The sequence below is a fragment of the Ixodes scapularis genome, unplaced genomic scaffold, assembly GCF_016920785.2.
Source record: "Ixodes scapularis isolate PalLabHiFi unplaced genomic scaffold, ASM1692078v2 PGA_scaffold12__126_contigs__length_90152505, whole genome shotgun sequence".
NCBI classification, from domain to species: Eukaryota; Metazoa; Arthropoda; class Arachnida; order Ixodida; family Ixodidae; genus Ixodes; species Ixodes scapularis.
In genome coordinates, this window is record NW_024609838.1 from 42,415,551 (window position 1) to 42,441,853 (window position 26,303).

A 26,303-nucleotide genomic window follows, 5' to 3' on the forward strand; every position below is an offset into this window, starting at 1 on the left:
GGTTGTTCAAGTGTGGCACATTTTTAAGCAGTTTTTCTCCGACGTTTGTCTAATAAGGCGGGCGAGCACCGACAAGTCGCAAGAGAGATCAGCTATACAGACGCTATTGGTGTCCTTTTATTGGCATTAAGAAGGAACCCCGACAAAAGGCGTCGCGGCCGGACAATCCGAGCCGCCGTGTTGACCTTTCTACGCGCAACGGGGCCACCGGGCAAGAGAGGTGGGCAGTCAAGATGGGCTCCACGAACCCCACAATGGCCGCGGGCGTCCAGAAGAAATGGGTCGAAACGAAACGTACGATGTTTAGATGCGTCGAAGAGGCCCGACAAAACCACTCGCGCAGACCGCCTGAGTGGGAAGGGGCCTCGAAACGACAGTCTGCCATGCCGGGAAACTTTGTACACCCCTCCCGATTGTCTCGACGGCATCCTCCGATGCATCGCGGCACGAACCTTGCGCATTACGTCGAGAATCTTCCGCTACAGGCATCATTCCGCACGTTTTAGCTATGTACATCGAGGCGCCTCGCACCGTCCCGAGCCAGCACGAGTGTTTTTCACTTCCGCCGCTTGCTCGAGTTTGCGATCGTCTTTATGGAGTTTATCGTATTTACAATAACAACAATGATGCGAAGAAAAAAAAAAAACACTTCAGCAGAACGGAGAAGCGGTGGGGTCTTTCGTCTTGAAAACGTCCTTCAGTGACTTGATCGCTTGGTCCGCGTCGCACAGCAGCGCATCCGAGATGATCGCGGACTGCGGCGGCATGATCTGCGGGGCGGGGTTCGGCGTGGGGACCACGGGGCTCGGCAACGCAACCGGCAGAGGGACTGCGACAAGGGGCGGCGCATCGACCGGGGCGGGAGGAACGGGCGGTCGCGGCTGCGGTCGCCGCTGGTAGCTGCTGTAGCCGCTCGGCCTGTCCCCCTCGCTCTCGTATGAGCTCAGTGGCGAGGCGTAGTCCATTCGATTCTTGCGGGCCACCAGTCCCCCTCGCGGATTCCGGACGCTCTTGCTCTTCTGCCGCGGATCCCGCTTCGGCGGAGGCGGAGGCGGCGGTTTTGTGTCGATGGGTTCGGTGACTTCCATCTCTTCATCTTTCTTCACGGCCGGACTACTAGAGTCCATCGTCGTCGTCTGCTGCTGCTGTTTCTGCTGCATCTGCTCCAGCCGTCTCGCTAGGCGCGGGTCTATCCTCACGATGGGAGGGACGGCCGTTCCTCCATTCGCGTGTGTAGAGGCTGCCGCCATTGCAGCCGCTTTCCGCGGATCCGTTTTCGGGGCCATCGGTTGTACCTGGGGCGGAAGCCGATGAACTTCAGGCGCAGCAACGGGGGTTTTCTGTGGTTCCGCTGCGACGACTGTCCTTTTTTCCGGCGGGGGGTGCTGCTGCTGCTGCTCGAGGTGACGCGCCATGCGCGGATCTCTTCTGCTCACACCTACGGGCTTGGGCGGCGGCGGCGGGGGTGGTGGGAACGGAAGCTCCGAAATCGAAGGCTTCGCGACGGCGGGCTTTGCGACGGCGGCGGGCTTAGGCGCTTCCGGCGGCAAGTTGACGACATACTTGGCGAAACGCGGGTCGCTCCGGAGCTTGGACTGGGGCAGCGAGCCGCCTCGCGCGACGTCGTCGTAGTTTGGCAATGCTCGCAGGATCGACACAAGCCGGTACGGCGCGTCCCCGTCCTTTGACTCGACGAACGTGACTTCAGTCTTGGGAGGTGGGGGCAGGGGCAGCTTTTCTCGGAGCCTGGGGTCTCTTGACGACTGCGGCACATCCGTCGGCGCTTTGGGAAGCTGCTGCGCTTCGGCGCGGGCGCGCCGGGGGTCGCGGCTAGCGGGTGGCGCTGGGGTGGGCGGCGTCGGGACGGGGGCGGACTCGACGGCCGGGGTCGTCGCTGACGCGGGCACTGAGGAGAAGAGGTGCTTCCAGAAGTTTGTCTGCGATTGGCTGGGGACTTGCTGCTCGATTCTGCTCATCATCTCGGCGAAGTTGATGGTTCCCGGGGACGGGGCTGCAGTGACGGACGGCGTGGGCAGGAGCGGTGGCACTGCCGTGCCGCCCGGGCACTTGGCAGGTGCGCTGCTTTCCTCCACCGGCTGTGAAGTGGCAGGGGCAAAAAAGAGGTTAGAATCCTTCTATGCAACAAACAGTAATTAAAAAAATATATTGCTCCGAGCCTACATTTATTTTCTCTCTCTGTAAAAAATGCAAAAAAATGCAACCCAGTCTCAGGTGGTAAAAAATGGTAAACTGTTTTTTCATTAATGCTTAACAAAGCGTTTAAAAAGATTTTTCGATTCACCGACCAGAGCGGTCGAGATGACGGCAAAGAATCCATTCGACAATGCAATCATGAGGCATACCATAAGGTTCACAATGATAGTCCGCCTCCCAAAGGCTGCCTATCCTGCTTTTGCGGTTAGATATTTTTTGACAAAAGACCCCCAAAAGGGGCGCATGGCTGCACTCATCACTGAAACGGGTGGCAGCTTTTGTCACCCAGCCCCTAGCGGCAGGAGCACGTAAACTACAGTAAAACCTCGTTAATTCAGATCTCATGGGACCGGCAAAAATGGCCAAATTATCCGAAAGTCGAAATATTGAAAGGACAAAGAAAACAGCGCGAAAACGTTTCCCTGTGACATACCTTTATTTTAAGAAATCTGTTATTACCGCCTGCTTTCTGGACGATACTTGGGTGGAGACGGCAACTTTCCTTAGTGCAGTCGAGTGCTCCACCGCACTCGCACTGTCGGAGCTACGCATCCCGTGCGCGGACAATATAGCACAGCAAAGCCTCTTCTAGTTTCGGGTGCACCACCTTCCAAGGCCGCTTTCTTTTCGCGTTGAACTTCTCGCTCTCGATATCGGCCAAACTGCTTCTCTTGACGTCGTAACTTTCCGTCACTTGTCGAGAGACGCCGTCCTTCAAGGCCCTCAGTATTTCCCCTTTCATCGCTAAATTCTTAGCCTAGTACAGCTGCAACGGAAAACGAGTAGCACAACGAACCAATAATCAGAGCGGCGAAATCGCGACACCCGGCGCTATTTGTCCCAAGCGCGCCAATAGCGAGAGTGCCTGTCATGTTGCATTTTTCAACGCGGGGGTGGCCGGCAAAAATTGAGGGATAAGATAGCTGTTAAAATGGCGGGCTTTAGGATCCCCGCGTTGAGGCATAAAACGTGACTGCCACTCGCTATGGGCACGCTCGGGAACAATAGCCCCGCGTGTTGGGATTTTGCCATTCCGGTCGTCGGTCCCTTGTGCTACCCTTTTTCCGTTTCAGCTACGCTTCTGCCACCTCCATGCAAGAAGAGTAACGTGCTGAAGCACGGCAATACAGAGCAAGACTGGTGCGAAACACGGAGAACCGGAAGAGCGAAGAGCCATGGGAAAACTGGAAAAACCACGTGTGCACCTCCGATGGATCCTTTCGAACGTACGGTAGCTAGCGCCACCTGCCGAATTTGTCCGAATTAACCATGGTGCGCCGCGTTCCCTCCGAATTAATGAGCGTTTGCTGCCATTGACTAATGCATACGTTTGACGGGACCGGATCGGCAGTTCAAATTATCCGAATTTCCGAATTAGCGGGGGTTGAATTAACGAGGTTTTACTGTACCTAATAGTGCGGGCATTTGCTTGCAAAGTGGCTGGCTATTGCAAACAAAACCAATAGCTGTGCAAACACCTCGTTTGCAAACTGCATTTGCTAACAAAGTGTGTGGGAGCCACTTCCACGACTCCATCATACACTTTGTTGTTGCAGCACCTTGCACCAGTCTACGGTTTAGATGCGACTTGGCCGACTGCAGCGAAATAAATTTTTGGGTAGTGCCTCTACACTGCAATCTAGTATTTTGCGCGAAAAACGTACGAGTTCTCCGGGACATCGGCATCTTTACAAGCCACGGACGACCACCCACCGTCTGCTCCTGCAGCTTTTTGAGCACGGCTGTCAGCGGCTGGTCGTCGTCGTAGTCCTCGTCGTCGTCGCTGCTCCCGACGTCTGCAGCCACAGCCGCCACGGCTTTCTTTTCTTCCTCCAACACCTCGGTGCCCTTCGACCCCTGCTCCTCCTTCTCTGCCTCTGCCGGATGGCTCGGAGACTCCGCGGCCAGAGCCCCGCCCTCTTCGGCGGCCCGCTGCTCCTTCTGCTGTTGCTGAATCCGGAGGAACAGCTGGCGTTGGCGCCACGGCAGGTTTGGCGGGAGACCCTTCCGCTCTGACGGCTGCCACATCTCGTCGTCGCTGTTGTTTGCGTCCTTCTCTGCGTCGTCGCTGCCGCCTTGCCTCGACGGACTCTGCGCCGAGTCTTGGTCGACCAGGTCCAGTCCCGGGATGGCGGTCTGCTGGGGAGGCAGCGGCGAAGAGCGGGAACCCTCAAATTCAGTCAGTGTTAGGCCAGGGATGGACTGCTGTTGGTGTTGCGACGGCGGCGGCGGTTGCTGCTGCTGCTGCTGGGGGGGTGGGCTCATTGACTGGTCTTGGCTCGGATCGAAGAAGACTCCCATCTGGGGCATGCCATCGGAGCCCATGGAACGGGGATCGCCGATAAAGGAAGGACCTGCAACGCAAACGGCAAACTGCAATGAAACTTATTGAGCGTTTGGAATGCTGAAGGTAAGTGAAGGACTGCTTATAATCAGGGTCCTGGGTTTTTCTTAAATACCGATGATCCCCGAAAATTAACTCCCCGAGAAAGTTTAATCAAAACTGGGGAATACAGAAAAACCCCGAATTCAAGTATTCAGGTCATGTGCGGGGAAATCTCCTCCCAATAGCCTACCATAGATTTTTTTTTTTTTACTCCTAAATTTGGTTTTCAGAATTACCGAATTTGTGGGAAAAAATAAATCTTCAAAAAAACACACCCAAATCTGTAGAAAAAAAAATTGTGGTGGCTTAGCTCGGCTATGCCAGGATATACGTAGCGTGAGCTTATGCGCACAAAATGAGAGGCGCTATCAAGCGGCTCTGGTGCAGCTTCAGACTTGGCTACTGCGCAACGAAGGCGCACAGCTGGGCACGCGGCGGCGCCAGTGCGTCTGCTGTGGCTATGACGTCACTCCTCTGGAATGCGCAGACTGGTGAGGCAAGCGCGGCGGCGGCAAAGCGCGCGGCAGCGGCGGCTCCGGCGCGCCAGCTGTGCGCCATGAGACGTCACTGCTCCTCACGCATGCGCAGCACGGAGCACGGCTCATTATGCGAGCCATGCGAAACTGCTCAACCTCGGCCAGTGTAGCTCACTCTACAAAATAAAGCCCGGACAAACACCCTCAAATTTGTGGGAAAAAATAAACACTGAAAAAACGCTCCCTATTTTGTGGGAAGAAATAAATCCCCCCAAAAAACATCCCTCAATTTGTGGGAAAAAAAGAAACACCCTGGAATCTGTGGGAAAAAATAAACCCAGAAAAAACACTCCCCCAATTCCAAAAAAAAATAAACTATGAAAACACGAAACCCAACTTATAATGCTCTGCTGACGCAACGGAGGGTCTTTGAAAACCTGAAAATGTATATTAATAAAATCTGTGGCATCCTAAGTGCAAGCAAAGGAAAAGGTACAATAGCAAGCATAACACTTAGAACCATTGACAAGGGTACAAAGCACCCTCGTCAATGGAAGTGTCATTTGAAACAATGTGCACATGCTTACAGCCCTGGCCTTGCTCACACTTACGAAGAAACAAAGTCCACTCGGGGCTTTGTTTCATCCATTTTGATGTTCCTGGCACCTATTGGGCTCACTCGATTAACTTGCTCCAACCTGCACCCATGGAGAAAAAATTGAAGCGCAGTGCAGGAAAGTGCAGGGAAGTGGACTTCCGGCACGTGTTTAAGGTGGGCTACGCTCATGAATCGAAATAAGCAGCGTGAACCGAGCATAGCTGGTGCAAGCAGTGTAACTAAAAACAAACCCATTGTTCAAAAAGAAGAAAGAAAAGGGGTGTCTGCTTCTAATTAGCCTGCTACATAGTTTGTGCTTTGAAAAAAATGTACATACCACTGAATGTGCCTTAAGGCCCGTTCACACTGTTGCGACCTCTTAAACCCATGTTCCTTAAAACTTCTTAAACCAGAGAACACACTGGCGCCATCTATTGGGAAGCAGTGTAAACTCGGCGGTCCGGCACATTTTTTTTATTTCTCGCGCATTATCCTTTCTTTCTTGGCTCAAAAACTTTTGTCAATGTTATAAACGAGCCTTTCTATGGGTATTACGCACATTTGACCTCGAAAATCCCGCAAAACCTTCGCTCTTGTGAAATGCAGTTCTAGGGTCACCGCATAGATGGCGCCACAATGCCAGTGTGTTCCCTCATTCTAATAACATTTAAGAAGTTTTAAGAGATCTCGTCTCTCTCAGTCGTACTCGGTCGCAAGAGTGTGAACGGGCCTTTACGAGGTAGAGAGGGTTGTTCCTTAAAACCGAAGGGTTACCCTCAAGGCCTACCCGGCCGATCGTTCCCTAGACCCATAGTGAACCTATGTCGGCTTGTCCCCATGCAGACAACACACGTCCACATAAAGAATGGCAGGGCACATCCCGGCACATCCCGACGACGGCCCCCGGGCACCCACGGCCACACCTACCTTGGTCCTGAAGGGGCGGCGAAGAGATGTCCGGCGAGCAGAAACCGCCAGGGTGGGGTCCGGCACCACCCATGGGCATGGGCCCTGGCCCAAACCCTTCGTCCAGGCACAGCGGGAGGGGCCCCATGCCGGGGTGGCCGGCGTGGGGCGGCGTGCCACCCGCCATGGGCATGCCCCGCACTGGGGAGCACTGCAGGGTGTCCATGTAGAAGCTTGGCCTGCGAGCACCCCACGCCCCCTCAGATGGGCTTCTCGGCGAACAGACGCGACGGAAAGGAAACAAGGTCTGCGGTCGTATTTCAATCTGTCAATCAAATTGTGATGTGCAAGACAGACCCCTTCCAAAGGTCGGAGCGATCTAGTGGCCTCACAAAAACAGTTGGCACAAAGGACAAAGCACAAGCAGAAGGATGGACGGGACAAGTAGTGCTTGTCCTGTCCGGTCTTCTACTGGTCCTTTGCGCCAAATGTCCTTGTGATGTTTAACCAACTAGGCCGTCGACTTATACCATCTAGTCTGTCTATCTGCCGCCGCCCAAGACACAACCTGGTGGTGGGAGTTTGACACAGATGCCATCCCATTAGAAGCTCCTACGCTTTTAATGGGATTTTTGAGGGGATGTTTAAGACTGTTAAAAAAAAGAAATAATTGGAAATACCCGGGTTGAATACGATTGGGCTAGACTCTATAGCCGAGGGTGTAGAGCCATTTCTTCCGTCCACTAATTTATTACGAGCCTCGAGCTTTTTGTGGAACATTGCAGGGACATTTCCTGACAGTTGCGGCGCAGGCTTTCATTAATTAATTTATTCATACCCTTAAAGTGCCCATTGGACTTCACATAAGGGGAGGCAAATAAAATACAACAAATTCAAAACAATAAAAAACTCAAAAGGTTGCTATGTGCTTATTAAGAAAGCTGCAAGAGCAGCTCTGAAGCTAGGTGATTCCTGAATGGTGACAATGCTATCGGGAAAGGAATTTCGCTCGGAAGTGGCCACTTAAAGGGGTGCTCTCACCTCGGTGGAAAGCCCATCTGGGGCGGTCCCCTGGGAGGGCTCATCATGGGGGGGCCCTGCTGGGTGAAGGGGACCCCCGGGGGTCCGGGGGGTCCGCCGAGGAACTGCATGCGCCACGACTCGGCGGCCTCTTTCACGTGCCGCGGGGGCGAGCCCAGCAAGGAGGGCCTCTTGAGCATGTGGGGCGGGCACCCCAAGAACTCCTCCTCCCCCGGCGGGGGCCCCCCTTCGCCCCGGTCCTCCCCGCGCTCCGGGGGTCCACGCGGGTCCCCCCTGTCCTCAGGGGGTCCCATGTCGCCGTCCCCACGGTCTGGCGGTCCGCCGTTGTCTTCTTCCATGCGGGGCGGACCGTGGCTGTTGTCCAGGTACTGCGTCGAAAACAGGTGTGGCTCAGAAACCGCCAGACACTTTCCAGAGTTCAGTCTCGCTACCTAAATACGCGGCTTCTCAAAGTGAGTTCTTCAGAAACCAATCTGAGTAAACTGTTTTGCTTAGAGGCACCAAAGCACCACAGAAGGCACAAATGCCTTCTGTTGTTGCTTGGCACAGCCAAAGCACGACAACAGAAGGTGACGAGCATGTGCTGGAGACATCTTCCTTTCACCTTGGGATCGAAATAATGCTGACAATGTCATAAGCCAACATTTCTTGTAGATAGTGCTTAAATTTCTTCTCGCACATACAGGGAAACACTCATTCTAGTTATACACGGATCGGCAATGTTCCCGGGCTACCCGACAGGTAACGTCAATGTCTTCCCTTGTCGTAAGCAATCACAAGCAGTTCCAACGAGACGATGGCACTTGCCCGGAAGCTCGTGAGCCAGCCCTATTAAGAACTCCAAGAATGCACGTTCAGGAGTTCTTGGAGCTTTTCGGAGCTCGGACGTTGGCACGGCAAGAGGAAGGGAACGCCCAGCTTACCCTGCCGAGGAGGCGCTGAGTCTCCTCCGTCAGAGGCTGGTGGGAGAAGCGGCAGCTGGCGTCTGCAAAGCACTTGGCCCCCGTGTGGAAGAACTTGCAGGGGAACTCCTGGTGCATGAAGGAGCAGTGTTCCCCGCGAGCACAGTACCCACTCAGGTAGAACTTGCACATGTCGCGCTTGCGTGCCTGAGGTGCGTCGTGGGAGAACGGGCACTCGGCCCCCTGGAATGCACGCGGAAGGAGGGAGACACGTCGAACAAGGAAAGCTGTTGATCCTGCAGACACAGGAATGTCTAGAGTGGTTACCAAAGCTACGGTCGGGGTTGTACGGTAAAACATCACTCGAATGAACTTCATTTGGACAAACTTGTTAAAGTCTCCAGCAAATTTTTATAGCATTCAATGCACTCCGTTGAGGGAACCTTCCCTTAATCAAACTTCTTTTGGGGGGTTCCTCGAAGTTTGCTCTAGTGGTATTTCACTGAAATGAGCACAACGTGGCCACCGGTGTAAAATTTTGCGTCCGAAATCCCCAGTGCCTTTTTTTTCTTCAGCTAAAGCTGTGCAGAAGGTCGAAATTCTAGAGTTTCCCTAGGTGGGACGCATAAGACTCCCGGCATCGCCGGCCAGCTTCTCGCGAACGGACTCGGCTGAGATTATTTTTATAACTTTTCCAATCACTTCCTAGGGAATAAGAGCACAGAAGATAAGTGCCCACGCTCTCAACATTAGAGGTTCTTACCTCACCTAAGAACCTGCGCAACTTGTGCACCTTTCAAAGTTACGGACACGGACGTGTCAAGTTTGACAAATTTAAACTTTGGGTGTTTTCATCCCGAACCAACGAAGGGCATTTGGGATAGCCCGGCAAGGGATAAAGAATTAGTAGTGGTAACCACCCAAGCTGAAATGCGCAACCGAAAGCTTCGGCAGCTGACGTGACTATGTCGCTCCCGACTGCTTGCAACAGACTGCGACTCAATGGCTAACCCCAGTCGCGCCCGAAGACGCCTTCCCTGCGTCTTCGGTCGGGGCCCCACGCACCTTGACGCACTTGGACTCGAGGTAGAACTTGCAGACGGAGCGTGACTTGGAACCGTCCCCCCCTCCGCCGCCGCCCCTCTTGTTGCCCCTGGCCCCTCCCATGAGCTTCTTCCTCCTCTTCTTCTTGGGAGGCCCCCTCCGCATGTCCATGGGGTGAGGCTTGCCACCCCTGCCCCTGTGGGCCCCCCGGCCCCCCTGTGGGAACCCCTGGTGGGGGGGACCACCCATCCCCTCCTGGGGACATTCGGGGCCCCCCGGACCCCCGTCGGGCGAGTTGCAGCCACGGGGGGACCTGGGAGGAACGGACACCGCCACAAATGCAACGAGACGAGAGACAAACGGTGGTGGGATCCTGTGCTTAAAAGCACGAGAACTGCCAGAAAGAGAGTTGTGCGAGTACTTTGTGCAGCACACTTATACCAGGTCGACTTATAACAAACTTCCGTTATAACAGACTTCTGTCGTAACAAACTTCAGTTTTAACCAACTTCTGTTATAACCAGCTGCTGTCAAAACAAACTTCTGTTATAACAAAATTCTGCGCTAACACTTATGTAATCAAATTTTTCTTATAACTTCTGTAATAACAAAATTCTCTTATAACAAACTTCTGTAATAACAAAATTCTATTCAAACCAGCACATGGTGGAAACAAAAAATGTTGAACGAGGCTCACCACATTTGAATGTAGGCTCACTTACAACTCCCGATACAACAAGCACAATAAGCAAAACTTAAGTCATAAGTGGGTTGCACCGTATCCCCATCTTGAAAAAATCACGACAAACGGCCCGTAAAATGTCACGCTCAGCATCACAGCATGGGAGGCGTTTATCGCGCAAGAACATTATCTGTGCCCCATCGTTCGCTAAGCTCCCCACATAAAGTGCCAGTTGACCACCTATGCGCCCTAAAGGGAAGTAGATGTGATGACATTGCCACGAGCCATTCAAAGTTCAATGCCCTTGTACCACCTCCCAGTTCCACGCCAACCGATTCACAGAGACACCGGGACAACGGAAGGCGACCGACACCGTGCAGACGGCACCGCATGCAAGTGCGCCCGACCCCGTCAAATGGTGCGTCTTACGTGTCGCACGAACGGGCTCGCAAGAGGTGGCCCTCGTTACGCATCTCCTCTAGCACTAGTGCCCTCAACTGCGCATACGCCAGCCTCTCCTCGCAGGGCAACAGTCTATAAAGAGAAGGAAGACGGGTGGTTGCAGTTCCGAAATTACAGCAGTCCCACCCAGTCTGCCAACGGCTGGTTCGCATGTGTTTGTTTCGAGTGTGATTGACCAACAACCTGCAACCGTTCGCGACGAGACACCACGCTGGCATCATCCATGGGGGAGCCCCGGAATGCTGCCCATCTGCGTACAACTCCACCGGAGGTTTGGCAGTATTTGCAAGACCAAATCTATGCAGTGCCTATAATGAGTGGCTGCTTATGACGTCAAAATCACATAGTGCGCACGATGGGAGAACGACGCATAAAGTATGTGGCTGCCCGATGCCAGTGCCTGAATGTTCTCTCATCAAGAGCAGTCCCAGGCGGTTATTAAGCGGTCTGTCCCACTCAAACATGCGACCCAGCCATTAATGGCGGTTGACAAATACAGAATTCAAGATTCCAAACAAGAACAACTTAGAAGTGTTAGATAGATGTTGAGTGTTAACCGAGGGTGTGCTACCAGGAAATAGGCGAGCAACCACATTTGGCGCGTCTGCAGGCCGCATTTGTTGAACGCCTCTCCAGCGGGACTGGGCTGTTACGGTCCACCTCTGCCCACTCGGCACATTGTTCATTTGCTCGGTGTATTGGGCAAATAAATAAAGGGCGGAAGTTGACCCGGTGCTGCAAGTCGTTGTGTGGTGAGTGCCAGCGACGACTCACAATGCTGGTTCTACACGGCGATTCAAGGAGCGGCCAGGCTCTTTAAATCGACCGCAAAATTCAGTTTCTTTACCTATTGCGCTACGACTTTGTGCAGCTTTGCCCACAGATAGTGCTTTTTTTTTTGTAAAATTTGCAAAGAGCGAACTTACCTGAAAAAAAAAGAAGAAAAAAAAGAAAAAGGCTTAGCTCCTATGGAAACGCAGCAAAGCCACCGGTCTTCAAACCATTAGGCACCTTATAATATGAAGATCGGTGCCTTCGCTGCGTTTCCATAAGAGTTAAGCCTTTTTCTTTTTTTCTCGGGTAAGTTCGCTCTTTGCAAATTTTACACAAAAAAAATGCACCATCTGTAGGCAACGCTGCACAAGGTTGTAGCGCGATGAGTTAAGAATCCGAATTTTGCGGTCGATTTAAAAAGCCTGGCTGCTCCTTGAATCGCCCACTATGTGGCAATATGGCCTCGGTGGGCCACTAAAGTGTAGTTTGCAATCATATTTTTAGGGCACAAACTCAACAACGCATGTGCCCTAAGCATAAAAAAAAAAAAAAAAAAAAATCAAAATGACAATTATGCGTGGCTTTTTCTTTATAAAAAAAAAAAAAAAAAAAAGCCACCAAACATTGCATCATGCTCCTTATCCAAGATCTCGGAAAAGTTGCGTAGCGGGACGTTGGCTCACATTTTCGACAGAGAAAAAAACCCATGCATCATTGTAATTATTTCTTTTTAAGATGCTTAAGCTGCACAGTTTGAGTTTGCCCCATAACCATATTATCTCAAAATAGTAAGTTTAGAAGGTGAGAACATTGATGGAATTATGTGTTACTGAAAGAATACACGCGGGGACGGGGAGATGACACATTTTGCGTGTCCGTCCCTGCGTTTATTCTTTCAGTAATGTATAATTCAAAATACACTTTAGTGCCCCTTTAACACTTTGACTGTGTGACCGCGGGAGGTGTTGCCAATTGTCAAAGGGTTAACTTGCCCAGTAGCTACAGTTGCCGCTCAGAACCTAACGAGACAGAAGAGCCGCCCACTCACTGCATGAAGCCGTCGTCGTACGGTCCCGGGGACCCGAATTCCCTCGGAGGCATGGGTCCACCATGGGGGTGCTGGTGGTGGGGCTGCGGGAGGTGGGGGTGGTGTCCCCCCCGCCCGCCGCCGCGGTGGCCCGGGTGCTGCCCGCCGCCGGGGTGGTGTCCCAGTGGCACGTTCGACTCCGGCGGAAACCACACTGTGTCGTCCACCATCCGATCGTGGTCCACGTAGTGCGCCCGCTTCTGCTGCACGGCGGAGACGGAGGGAGCGGTTAGACAGCCGGCATTCCCGCGACGGTTCCTCGACGTTTCTCCAACGATTTCAGGCTTTCCATGGTGAACATGGTGGAACAGACAGGTCCCACATCAAGCGTGCGTGAGATGCCGGAACATTATTGAAGGTAACATTCCGGCGTCTCACGCACACTAAAAAATTTCCAAAACTGCGGTAACGACTTCACCATGTTGCCCGAAATGTATGTGCCACTCAGCTCTGCTCAAAGGTAGAGGTTCCTAACGTGTCTTCTCTCGATGCAGCCAAACGACGGATTTTGGGGAAGACCTTGATCTCGATTAACCCCCGTTTAACAGGAAAAACTACCTCATTCATCTCGTTAAGAAGTGAATGGTGAATTCCCCTCGTCGATTTGGAGCAGTGACCTATATTTCGGACAAAGCGAGTCGTTTGAACTGAGCACAAATCGCCTCAACCCGAACTTGATGACTGCCCCTCCCATCAACCTTACTGTGCACACCAAAAACGCGTGGAGCTGGAAAAAGTCACGCTCGACAACCCAAACCGATTTTCTGTGTGCCAACCATTGTTTGAGCGAGCTATTTCAACGTGGTGCCTGAAAAAGATTAGCGGAAGACAATGTGGCTCATCCTGATCACTCTGTAGAAGTCGCAACTCCAGCATTATGATGCTACAATCACCTCTAGAATAGACACACACCTGACGCTGACTCTAATGCCCCCGATTCCCAAGGCTCACTATTTCAAAGCAATAACCTTCTGGAAACGCCAAACAGTAAGTAAGCTGCCAGCCCGATATGTCGTGCTCAGACCCCTCCGACTTGGAAACTTACGTCGAAATAGTCGTCCTCCTGAAAGAGAAGATTCAGAGACCTAATGCTAACTGCGTGCCACTTCGATCCGGCATTACCAAAACCCTACTGCCATCATTGGAGCTACACCTTGCTATTGCCGCGCGCAAAGTAGGCAGCGCGGCCGTAGCCTAACGGTTATCGCGCTTGCCTCCCACGCGAAGGGCCAGGGTTCGATTCCTGGCCGCGACTATGCATTTTTGTTAACACTGTAATGTGATGTTCTGGTGAAATCGAGAACCGTCTAGCTGATTCGAGGTCAGAATGTTCTACGCGTCAAACCTTCTACGTCGAATGCTCCAGAAGCCAACGTGTGTACAAAAGCGGCTCCGCGGGCAAGCCGGAGCCAGTCTCGCCCCAGCGTTCGACTCTGCTGCCAAGCCGACTTCGACGCCCGCGACGCTCTATTATTATCTTTTGTACTCTTTTATTTTTGCCACAAGTTCGCCACATTAAACGTTTATTTCTTCCTGTTTATTGTTTTTTAGTCACCACCCGTGACATTTTGAAAAGAGTACAAAAGATAATAATAGAGCGTCGCGGGCGTCGAAGTCGGCGTGGCAGCAGAGTCGAACGCTAGGGCGAGACTAGCTCCGGCTTGCCCGCGGAGCCGCTTTTGTACACACGTTGGCTTCTGGAGCATTCGACGTAGAAGGATCGACGCGTAGAACATTCCGACCTCAAATCAGCTAGACGGTTCTCGATTTCACCAGAACATCACATTACAGTGTTAACAAAAATGCATAGTCGCGGCCAGGAATCGAACCCTGGCCCTTCGCGTGGGAGGCAAGCGCGATAACAGTTAGGCTACGGCCGCGCTGCCTACTTGGCGCGCAGCACTATAACATTATAAACACAAGGCCTTCCGTTCCAGCTAAGAAATACTAGAACATTCGGAGAGTCGTGCAACTCAAGTTTGAACCCAATGCAGCGGCGGGCTTTTTAGAGAGTATGGTGCGGCTGCATGTGACAAACTGGGTTACCGATTTCTGCACATTTCAGGCTGCCAGAGTGACAACATTCGTCACCCTAATGTGCGATACTTGGCACTCTGACAAATATTGTCACTATAGCCCAACAACCAGACAAAAGACACTTGAATGCCAGGGTAACTTACACTCGAATATTCATCCTGAAAACAAGGATGTGCAATGGAACTGTCACTTCAAAGTAGATCCAACATGGATGCATGATTTAGGCTAGTTGGCACAATTACGAAGCACAAAAAAACCTAGCTTGGAGGAATACTAGGGCAGGTAGAAAAAAACCAGCACTGACTTTCAAATAAATGTTTTCTGTCATTTTAATTTTATTTATATGTTCTTCGGAACAAACACTACTCGGTTAAAAATCAGTGTTGTTTCTGTCCATTTCTTCAGCCTGTCCCTATGTTTCTTCATGCCGTTTCCTTAGTTGCTTTTTTTTGTCTATTAAGCAGAGATTTTCATATGAAAGAACCTACTCTAGGGAAACACTTACAGTGGAATAGTTCTCCTACACATAAGAGAGAAAATGTGGAGTCGCTTTGCTTTGTGCTCAACAATATACGGCTACACAGAGTGATTTTGGCTGAATGAACCTAAATTGGAGGAAACTTACACTTGAGTATTCGGACTGTAAACAAAATGATATAATAGAGAATTAGCCATGTGCATCTAAGCACAACTAATTTGAAAGGGTCTACCAGCTGCATCTATCTCCTCTAGAAAAAAAATTTTTCTTTTCACACAAAATCTTAACATTTGCACTCAACCCTTAGACCTGAAGAAAATGTGTATTCCGGAAATCTAATAATAATTTTTATTAATTTCCAATTGGGCTAGACAACCAAACTTTAAGCAAGTTATGCCGTTTTTGCACGCCCACTTCCAGTTTCCACTCTGAGATATGTCGAAATAAAAACAAACATTCAATTCAGGTTCCTGCACCCGAGGCGACTTACGCTGGAGTCGTCATACTGGAAATAAGTTGCGAGAAAGTTGGCTCGCTCCACGACACTTCCAGGCAAGCAAGGAAAACCGGCAAAAAGAAAATTCTTCCGACAACTCACGCTCCAATCGTCATACTGAAAATAAATTGGACGATGCAGGTTATACTAAGCCGAGATACAGCAATAGTAGAGTTAGACGTCACAACAGATAGTAGCACAGGGTGTGAACTGAGCCCTGTGCCTGCGACAACTTACGCTCCATCTGTCATACTGAAAGAGATGGATGCAGTGAAGCCAGAGTCACTTATTGTTTACCCACACCTATCTTTTGCTAAAATTGCCGGAGAGAGGTTGTACCGCAACGGGTGCAAGGATAGCAACTTACGCTCCAGTATCCATACTGAAATTAAGGATACGAGGGAATGACCGTAAGAAAAGGGGGCGACCCCCCTTTTCACTCCTCGGCACGACAGTCAGAGCCGTGGAGGGCAGCACCCACCTTGGGTTCTCCTCCTTCGGGGTCCTTCTTGCGCTTCTTGCGCTTGCGCTTCTCTAGCTTGGGGAACGGGGGGTGCAGGCCCAGGGGGCCTCCCTGGGGGCCTCCCTGGGGGCCTCCTTGGAGGACTCCCTGGGGGCCTCCTTGGGGGGGCAGGGGGGGACCCTTGCGCATGGGGCCCTGGGCCCCCGGACCAGCCGGCCCCTTGGACGCCGCCGTACCTGAAGATGACACCAAAAAGTGACGCATTTCGATTATGCAAGGGACACCTTTACTCGCTTCTGCACGTTTGTTTCTCCATTCGGACGTTAGTAAGAAAAACTGACCGTATCTTTGGCATTTTCCAAAGCTGTTCTAAGTGTGCAGCATTTATAGGGCCCCTTTATGCTCCTTTCATGGGCACAGTAAGGAGGCCGCTAGAGGACACGTTGAGAGGGTTCCGTGAAAATATAAAGCCGTGGCATTGTTGAGGCCCTGTGCCACGGACGCAAAATTTCTGAGGCTGGCCCAATAAATGCTGTCACTTAAAATACTCTCAATCAATAGGTAGACAGAGTTGCTCATTTTTACTAGTCACAAGAGGATCCATGTGTGATAAATGCCAAATGATTATGCCAAAGAATGTTACATGTGCATTAGAGCAGTTTTAAGAGTTCCCCTTTTAGTTTACGAAGTCTAGAAATTCACAAATTATCTTCTACGCTTCTTGCTCCTACATGAGGCTTGCGATCAGTTATGCCCTTTCCGTCTTTTGCATTGAGAAAAGAAAGAAAGATTTGTTGCCCTTTCTCTCCTCGGCACAAAGAAGGGAAAGGGTATAAACAAGTTGTGCGTTTCATATAAAAACAGAACGTGTGTGAGAGTAATTGGTGGATTTTTAGATTCTGCGAGCTAGGCTGATCAGATTAGAGCTCTAAAAGACAAAGTAAAAAATCACGCACCCTCGAGTTGAATATGACTGAAAATCCTAGCCTTAAAGACAAAGTGAAAAATCATGCACCCTCATGCCAAGGATAACTGGAAACACTAGTTATCTAGGTGTTGATTGGATCCCATTTTTAGGCAATTAGACAATGCATCTAAGATGAAAATTATGCATGTGACTGGGTGTTTTCTAAAAACCTAAAGGACTAATAAAAAAATATGAAACACCAATATTTTCTTTGATGACAAAGAGAGCGGCGACTGCTTGCCTTTGGCCGGTTGATCATCGCTGTCCTCCTGACCAGAGTCGATGATCTCTCCCTCCTCCAGGTCGGCCTGAGACACCGGGTCATCTGGATCGGTGCCACCGCTGTAACCAAAAGTTTTCAGTTTCAGAAGCCATCGCCAAGCCGTAGCCATGTCTTAGATTTTCTGCCCATAGTTAGGAGGCTCGACATCTGTTTACCGTCACTCAACGAACGAAAATCAACCCTTTTGCGTACCACTGTGCAAGCGGAAATGAATATGTCAGGACAGTTGACAAGCCACAGGCGGAAAGAGCACACAGCAGTACCCAGGTGCACCAAATGGTCTTAACACGATTTGCACGTGCATTAAATGAGAGTTTGACTAGACAAGCGATAAGAAAACGGTCAGCCAGGCTGTTCTGGTCGTTTCAGCACAATTCCAGTTGCAACGCTGACCATAATAAACTCATGTGCGAACAAGAACTGTTTGCACCTAGGTGAAATGTCACTTCATGTGCATAACAGATTGCTGTGCAAGGATGCAGTGTTCCCCAAGAATTCTGCACATTCCTGTCATCTCACTTAACATTTGCAGCCTTTTACTTTTAAGAAATGAGTACTATTAGTTTTGCTAATCCAGTGATAGCCCCCTCTAAACACCTAAACACTATGCATATTCTTTTGTGACCCACAGTCACTATATCAATCTCATAGAAAACAAGCAGATAAGACATTCACTGCATTTAAATGTCTGCCACAGGCCCTACAAAGTGCTTCTGTCAACGTTGTTAAGGTGCTGACAATGCCCCTAGAAAATGCAAATAGTAAAGGTTTGTGGAGGCGGCGACGACCTACTTTTTGAGCACCACTTCCTGAAGAGTTTTGTAAACTGAATGTATGTGTGATGGAACGCTTGTCTAGTTTCCTTCAAACATGTATTTCCTTGTGGACAATCAACAGGCTTGTTCAAATATGCACAACTCCTCATGCAAAACTAGTTCTTTTTGTTTGTTTTTTGTCTCTTGGTTAGGCATTTTTAGTCTCTCCTACCCACTGGTCCAACTTCCGCCCTTTCATTTACTTAATCTCCTTTTATGAAGGCCTGGGAAGTACAGTGGGATGTTTGCCTACATGGCAGGCTGGAAAGGACATTTTTGTATCATCTACGACGACTAAGAACGAACCTTGCGACAACTGTTGTCATTCCAACAGAAAATGAGGTGTCAATTATTTTTTTTTTCACTTGTTCAGTAAGGGTCTTTTAATCCTACAGTTGATTGGAACACTTGGTTTTTTCACTGCAATTTTTAAAACCACTTATGTCTGTGAATGTGGACAATTTTCGATGTCCACATTCTGAGAGTCGTCTGCTAGAGGGCTGCTAGCAGGGTGTTGCCTGCTCAGAGTTTGCCTGCTGCTAACAGGCTGAAGACACTAAAAGCATTTTAGAAGTTTTAACATTACGACTGCAAAATGTAGCGGCAGAATCAAACTAAAACAGAAAATTTTTTGTCTACAAATTAATTTAACAGAAAATGAAATGATCATAATGGTGGTGCATTGAACACATTAGCAAGCTAATAGTGGGGTTGCACATATGGCACTCTGGTTACCCCAGTTCTTAGCACCCAGCTCAACTAGAATAACACACCCCCTTCCTCTCTCTCAGAAACTCAGCAACAGTTTGGTTTCGGTGGTTGGTGCCAATTTTCATATGGAAATTTTCATATGTCTATGAATTTCGGAAAGAACTGTACTGTGCACTAAGCCCCTTAAAAGATGAAAATAAAAAGGAAAATTTTTTATAAAAGAAATTGGTTTCTCTTTAGTCAAGAAAGATGCAATATGCAACCATTTTTATCTCACTTCTTATTAAATACTTTTTTTTCAAGAGCTTAAGAACTTGCAGTATAGGGCTGATTACTCAACCTTTTTAATAAAAAAATAATAAATAAAGGCGTACACATTTCTAAGTGCAAAAAAATATTTAAACATTAAACGCTGCTACAAAGAAGACTGCTTCTCTTTTGCGCTCTTTCAGGGAAAAAAAATGAAGTCTCATCTGCAAAAGGTCAGGTATTTTGACTCCATAAGATTACAATCTTGAAGGGCAGTCAGCACGATATTACAATGCACTGTAAGTGATGCTCTCATCAGGCTCCTACATTGCTATGCAATGCAATAACAGTGAAACTGTACTAAAACTGCACTGGAGCTGCAATGCCACTTTGTTGTAGAATGCTTACAAACTTTACATCCCACTCCCAACAGAAGTGGTTGCAGCCTTGACTGCATATGTCCAAACAACTGCATTTCACCAAGCTTTGTGTATTTCTGCGATCACCATATCATCTGCTTGCGTCTATATCTGTGCCTCTCAACTAAAACTGACAACCCGAGAAAACCAGAAGCGTAAAGCTGTACGGCAGCCTCCCATAATTTTCTAATTTATTGAGCAATTCTGGAATGACTCTGTGCACTCCAGAAATCGCAGCAAAAACATCTGCTTTTATTTATTTTTTTTGGTGGGGGGGGGGGGGGGTTGTGTAGGATATAAAAAAAGACTAAGAAAATTTCATCTATTCCTTAAACACAAAAACTGTTCCTTGCCGTCTAGAGGGTGTGTGCTACCCTTTTTTTTTCTGTGTCTCAAAACAAATGTTTCTTCAGATAATACTACATAACAAAAGCCAACCCCCCTCCCCCCCCCCCCCCCCCTAAAAAAAAAGCTAAGATCAAAGCTTTTGCTGAGAATACAAAAGAGAAGAGAGGGAGAAAGAGATACTATGACGTCACAGTCACAGTCAGTGCAGGTAAAACTAGTAGAATTAATTCACCGAGTTTGCTATCGCTAGTATCGGTTAACACTGGAGTCAGTAGCATCTGTGATACCTCTTCCTCGCGTTGCAGCCGCAAAATTAAACTCTGAAAACAGCTTCAGCGTACATTTTACAAAAACAAGTTGCCCATTTCTCACATAGCTCTTTTTTACACCACAAAAACCGCTAGATTTCCTGGCACTGTCAGAACCAATTGTGTCTCAACATGATCTTGCAGTTGCATCGCTGCAAGACCGCTGATGAAACTGAAGGTCAGAAAGAATGCCTGGTCTATGACACACATCTGTACCTCCCATGTGCGAGGTATTAAAGCCCAGAGATTTTGAATATGTCCCTGTCACATGGCTACTCATGAAAGAGCAGAACTTGCAAAGACAGACTTTGTGATGTGCAATAAGCTACTGTCAAAGTGCACTGCCATTCTCATCCTGATAGTGAAATATAATAATTTTGCATAAACCTAAAAGAAGGAAAAATAACTTAATTGCATTTGCAAAAAGTAAAGACTTTAAAAAGGGGTTGTAGAAAAAAGACGAAGATATGTCAAAACAACGGGACAATGCCTTCCGCTCGTAAAGAATGCCACGAATAAACTAAATGCATTGTTTGGGAAACACAAAGGAGAGTTGCCAAGGTTCCCTTGCAGCACTCAACCCTCTTGCTCTCTCTCCCTCTTTCTCAAACGACGAATCTTGCAAAAATGCTATACACTATTTCCGCATAAAGCAGACCAACAGCTGGCTCCCGAGCCCTTGGCCTTTTGTGAGGCACAAGATGATAGCATTTCATTTCGAACGGATCGCCACGTTGCGTTATAGCAGCATTTGCTGGAAATTGCGCCTGCAGTTGGACGCATTTCCGAGGTTTCTTAGTGTCGGTCAGTTTTTCGAAAGATGCAGAAGGCATCTTACTGCCGTAGTCTGCCACTCAGCCCAAAAATTGATTTCTGCACTAAGTATTAGCACCTGTAGGGCAACACTTTTCTTTGACGTTGTGAGCTTAGCTCATGAAGGGTTTGGATTCAGTGAACCTACTTTCAGGAATGTATGGTTGATTATGCAACATTCAGAAAATTTCCAGCATGTAAAAAAGTTTTGAGAGAGCTAGTTGGTACACCGTATTAATATCTGGCTTTGAAGGCACTCATCTTTACAATGCAAGCCCATGTGAAAGAGCTGTTTAGTTTTTTAATTACACTGAACTAATCAATCTCCAAGGTCAAACATTAATAAGCAAACCTTCAAAACTTTCTTTGTAAAAGATTGCAACTGTTGCAATATGAGAATATCTTGACTATTCCTATAGTTTACTTTGGACAGAGGGCACGAAATAGCCATAGTAAATTTCGAGAATGCTTTCTTAGCTATCCTCTATTGAGAAGAGTGCAAACTGAGCAGAGTAAATCTGAAGAATAATTTTCAAGCCAAGCTGCATTAAGAGCATCGTCACCAGAGAACTGGGTTTTGCAACGGACATTGAGAGATTAGATATTTTAAAATAAGACTTACATTTTTTTAGTTTGATTTTTACATTCTTCAGTTTACTTTTGACTGTGCAGGTTTCCTGCACATTTTTCTGTATGGGCATTGGGAGCTCACCATTATTTTTTTAGAGGGTAGCATTTTTTAACGTGCTAAATGGCCACTGCAGCACACACATGGTGCTTTTTTTTTTTAATGCAGATATTTAGTGTGGTATTAATGTAACTAAATTTCTATTTACACGACACCTGCCTAGAGCTTTGTAAATAAGATATTTCACTGGCTGCCATAGCTGTGTGCATTTTGCCTGTATCAGCCCGTCAAACTGGTTGTCCTTTACAAAACAGCAAGTTCATAAGTTCACAGATCGATGTACTAACAAAATATGGATACATCCTAGTAGATGTATCTTCTGATATTAGTTTTGTATTATTTCAAATGTTTAAGTTATTTGAGGTAGTAATGCTTACACAAAGGTATCTAAAAACTCTTGCAGATACTTATGCATTAAAATTTGTGGGCACAAGGAGTGCTTTTCTGTTTTCAGATTTGCCCGAAATTTCCAGGAAGGAAATATGGGAGATGACCGATAACTGATCAGGAACGAATCAGCGACGACTTGCGCATCACTAAGAGTTTGATAGTATTAGAAGAAATATTATACAGGAGACATTCTGACTATACCATTCAGGTGGGTGAACTTGTGAAATTTTCACACCCTCCATGGTGAAACAAGTCATACCCAATCAGCATCAATGGGTACTGCCAAATGCCTACTCCTATACAGTCATAAGCGAGGTCCTTTGCTTTCGGGTGTTCATACTTCGTAGAAACGAGAGGCTAAAAATCGGGCCGTTTGTCGCCAATCGACAAATCTGGGGTGCCTCAAAATTTGCATTCATAGATTAAAAAAGAAAAAATTACCCAACTGTCACTTCAAAAGTCAGTTTTCCGAATTTCAACCATCAAAAATTGAAACCCCGCACCCGAGACGATAATAGTTAGTTGTTTTAGCTGAAACTAAAGAAGCCAAACTTGCGAATCTGACAACGGCGCCACTCAAAACATTTCCTCGTTCGGACAAGCGTCAGACGGGCTACTCCTTTGCAACTTTGGCACATTCCGAAGCGCGAAGTGTTTCAATTAGGGGCAACCCCTGTTAATGCCATTTACACAATAATTAAACGAGGGTATGTACTTCACACCTCTTTTTAACGTCTAGGAAGCTAACGCCGCCAATCAGTTAACGGCTCGACGTTGGTTTTGACTGAACTGGTTTGAAAGAGCAGACGACTTAAGGCACCCGTCTGACCCGAAAACAAAGGAGCCCCAATTAATAGCCCGCGTAACTCTCCTGGTCAACACAAAACTACGATCACAGAGAACAGTGCCAATAAATTGCACAATGCACAGTCTAGATGAGCAAACACTCGCAACGCCCCAAAAGGTCGGCAGATGGCTAAGCGAGACATACTCGCATCCCCAAAGTCTCGAAGTCGGGCAGCGGAATTGGCTCCTAAAAAATCGGAAGCCGCTAACTGTCCTCTCAAAGCTTTTCTTTTTTTTCTCTCGTTTTCCGGAAAGGGTTGAGAGGGGAGGGGGGGACAGCGTGAGAGATTTGCGATGGAAAATATATTTAAGGGTAATGTTTGATGTGCGGAACAAAACCAAGAGTTCTCGTTTTGTTTCTTTTCATGCTTTGTTTTGCAGCAGGTTCACTCTGAATCATCGGAGTGTGCACCTGGGTACGTCGGCATGGACCTTCTGTGTCCGAGAAGAACCTCTGTTAAGAAGTCATTGAAAGTGTACAGCTGGGATATGCTTTTAGAATTTTGTGAAGAATCAAGTTTGTGCACGAGAGCTCCAAATAATGGTGGCGTCGCATTAATGTGCCATGCATCCTTAATCAAACAAACATTGCCTGTGCTTTTCAAACTTTTTTTTTTTTTTTTGCCGAGGTGTTTTTGTGATTATTAATAAATAATTTAAAAATCAAAGTAGCAGGGACCTTTTTTTTTATTAACACTAGGTAGTTGTGAAACTTTACTTTTTTTTTTTCAAATTGAAAGCGACTTTTGTAAAAGTTGGTCACTCCTTCCAAAAATTGCTCAGGCTAATTTAAAAAAAAAGAAAGAAAGAAAAGAAAAAAAAACTGCATAGGAGAGGGACAAATTTTTTAGTCACCCCCACGCCCGAAAATTTTTTCAGAACTCGAATTACGTTGCCATGAATGTCGCATGGTCACGCGCGTGAAAAAAAAAAACATATCTAAAAAAAGAATTCAAAATAAAGCGCGTTCGATCTTTTTTTGAGACATTTGCTTATTTGCTCCTTGCGGGAGAGGCAAAAGAACCCTTTCACCTGACACCGTTATTTTTACGGCATCACGTGCTAGGTCACATGACGGAGCTATCGCTCTGTGACGAACTTTTTTGTTGTTGTTTTCTTCTTTAGAGCGAGTGGGTCATATTTTGATGGAGCGATACGGAAATAACCCCGAAATCTTTTCGATCTTCAGCTACAGCGGCATTATCTTCCGAGATAAGCTGAACTGCTGAATAAGCTGAACTGCTGAAAGGGTGCGGAGCGGATTTAAAGATTAAAGCCGTATTTGAAGTGATTGCTCTTCACGTGAAACTCGCATCGAGATCACACGGGAGTGATCACTGGAACTGAACATTTTAAACAATGATTTTGTCATAATTTGATAGCGAAGTTCGGGGGCCCAAACTTCGGGATACAAGGCGGCAACGCCTACACGTCAGTATGCTGATTAGGGACACACATTTAAAAATAAAAACGGTCACGCATATACACTGCAGAAGCAGAAATATAAGTAACGTAACCAATTATGATAAATCAGTGCAGTTAGGCACCGAATCGGCTCCAAATAGCTACGCACAACAAGCTAGCTGGCGAAAAACATTCGATTTTAAAAATGGCTGACAATTTCGACAGCGCTAAACAAACGAGTGCAAGAATTAAGGTGGCGTCGGTTAAAGAAGTAAATGCATCAGTAACAAAATAATAAAAAAATCGCGGCAACTAATCGGCGATTGCTGGTGATCGGTTTAGGCAACACACTCGGCACAAGTGAACGTTTGAAAAGCACAAAAGCCGATCGAGGCACAAGAAAGGTTCTCGCCATATGGACCGCATCGCACGGATCGCAGAAAAGAAAAGAAAGTGAAGCTGCCAACTTCAGATAAGAGTCGAATTCTCGAAAAAGGTGCCGAAGAGGCACAGCAGGTTCTTAATCCATGCACAAATCGGCAAGCGCAAAGAAGAGACGCGCTCGCCGGGGTCCGACCAAAAGCGTCGGTTAGGGTTAGGCCCAAACGCCGCCATGATGGCGACGTGGAAGGTGAAGAAAAGGTCCGTCCCCCACCCCGGAGATGTTTACCTTGGTTGAGTTCCGTTCACTCGGGGATACGAATTCGAGAGCCACACAGTTTAGCCATCTGCCGTACTTTTGAGGGTGCAATGAATAGGGTTAAAAAGAAACTTCGCGCTTTCCAATCATGTAGGTACCCGACCTTTGGATTTCTCCATTCTGTGTGTATCTGTTCGCATGCCCAACCTTAGGGAGAGCTTTTGCGAACACACTTTCAAGGGCCATGTACGCGCGGCCGCCGGCTCTCGGATGTGCTGCGCCACGACTGCAGGAGAGATCGGTCTTGTTATCGGGTGGCGGTTTTCAGCGTGATGGCCAAATGTTAGCGCTAGTCGCGGACATAGTCCTTCGATTGTCGGCGGAAAACACTGCGTCTCGCCAGGGAAACACCACATTTGCCCGACAGCGTCGTCGTCGTCGTCATTGTCCACGGCGGATACGAACACGTCATGTCGCCGCGCTGGAACGCTCTGATTGGTCCGCGCACGCAAGCGGCTACGCGGAATCGCGGACCTCGGGGTGTTAACCTACGTCATCAAACTTTAACAAAAATAAAACTGCTCACGCGTTTCAACAGTTCGGTGTTTTTCTCAGTAAATCGACGAGCTGTAGTGGTAATTTTTTATAACAAAGTAGTTAATATCAGCCTGTAGGTAGCGCTAGCGACAGGATGCTTTTTCTTTTTGTTTTTTTCTTGTTAGTGTTTACTGTTTACGCTAACATTAAGTCTATAATAAAAGGATTAAAGGTTTATAAGAACAGCAAGCAGCTGTCCAGTTCTTCTGCCTCCGGCGTGAGCTTTTTACGTAGAGCGCACGCGAAAGCTGGCCAAAGCACGACGGGAGTAACGGGATTTCTGCAGTGCAAAAGAACAACGATTGTATATCAATAAATATATATATCACAAGTGTGTGAAAGAGTGTGGTGTCTTCTCATTATATATATATATACATATTTTTTTTTTCTGTGTTGCTTGTTCTAAGGTGGGAACGAGTGGTTTGAATAGTCCGTGGCTAAAAGCAGCTCGTTGGGCTAGCATCGCAAACCTGTGCTGTTGCTCTTGCACTTCCGTAGTGATCATGTGATGTCACCTTTGATTCTTTTGATCAAGGTGTGCTTCTGAGCAAGCTGACCACGTCCAGTTTGTTGAGGAAACCATATGGCTCTAATCGTGGCTTTTAAACAAGTAAAATTGATCACTATATGATGAACGCCTCCGCACTAACAATGCACCCTCTAACAGTGAGCACTGCTAGAATAAGTAACGGAGAACGTGCAGGCGAGCTGGTGAACTGGGTAAACTTTCAACATTTTGAGCACCTGAGACTAGGAATAAGAAGTGTATATGCTCAAGA

At 48.0% G+C, this 26,303-nt stretch overlaps 1 protein-coding gene across 3 annotated transcripts; it reads right to left on the reverse strand.

Moving 5' to 3' along the window:
* Positions 1-88: 88 nt before the first annotated feature.
* Positions 89-25,540, reverse strand: LOC8023657 (zinc finger CCCH domain-containing protein 4). Of its 3 annotated transcripts, none has more exons than XM_042289541.1 (10): positions 25,091-25,540; positions 17,255-17,355; positions 16,065-16,282; positions 12,534-12,775; positions 9,589-9,880; positions 8,545-8,766; positions 7,622-7,989; positions 6,602-6,819; positions 3,928-4,568; positions 89-2,096 (listed from the first exon to the last, which is right to left on the reverse strand). In XM_042289541.1, exons 1-10 carry the CDS (start codon positions 25,171-25,173, stop codon positions 651-653), a joined length of 3,831 nt encoding a protein of 1,276 aa, XP_042145475.1. In that variant the 5' UTR covers positions 25,174-25,540; the 3' UTR covers positions 89-650. The 3 variants fall into 3 exon arrangements, with proteins under 3 accessions (XP_042145475.1, XP_042145476.1, XP_042145477.1); XM_042289542.1 differs by having other exon boundaries at positions 12,534-12,772; positions 25,091-25,431; XM_042289543.1 differs by having other exon boundaries at positions 24,958-25,181.
* Positions 25,541-26,303: the final 763 nt, after the last annotated feature.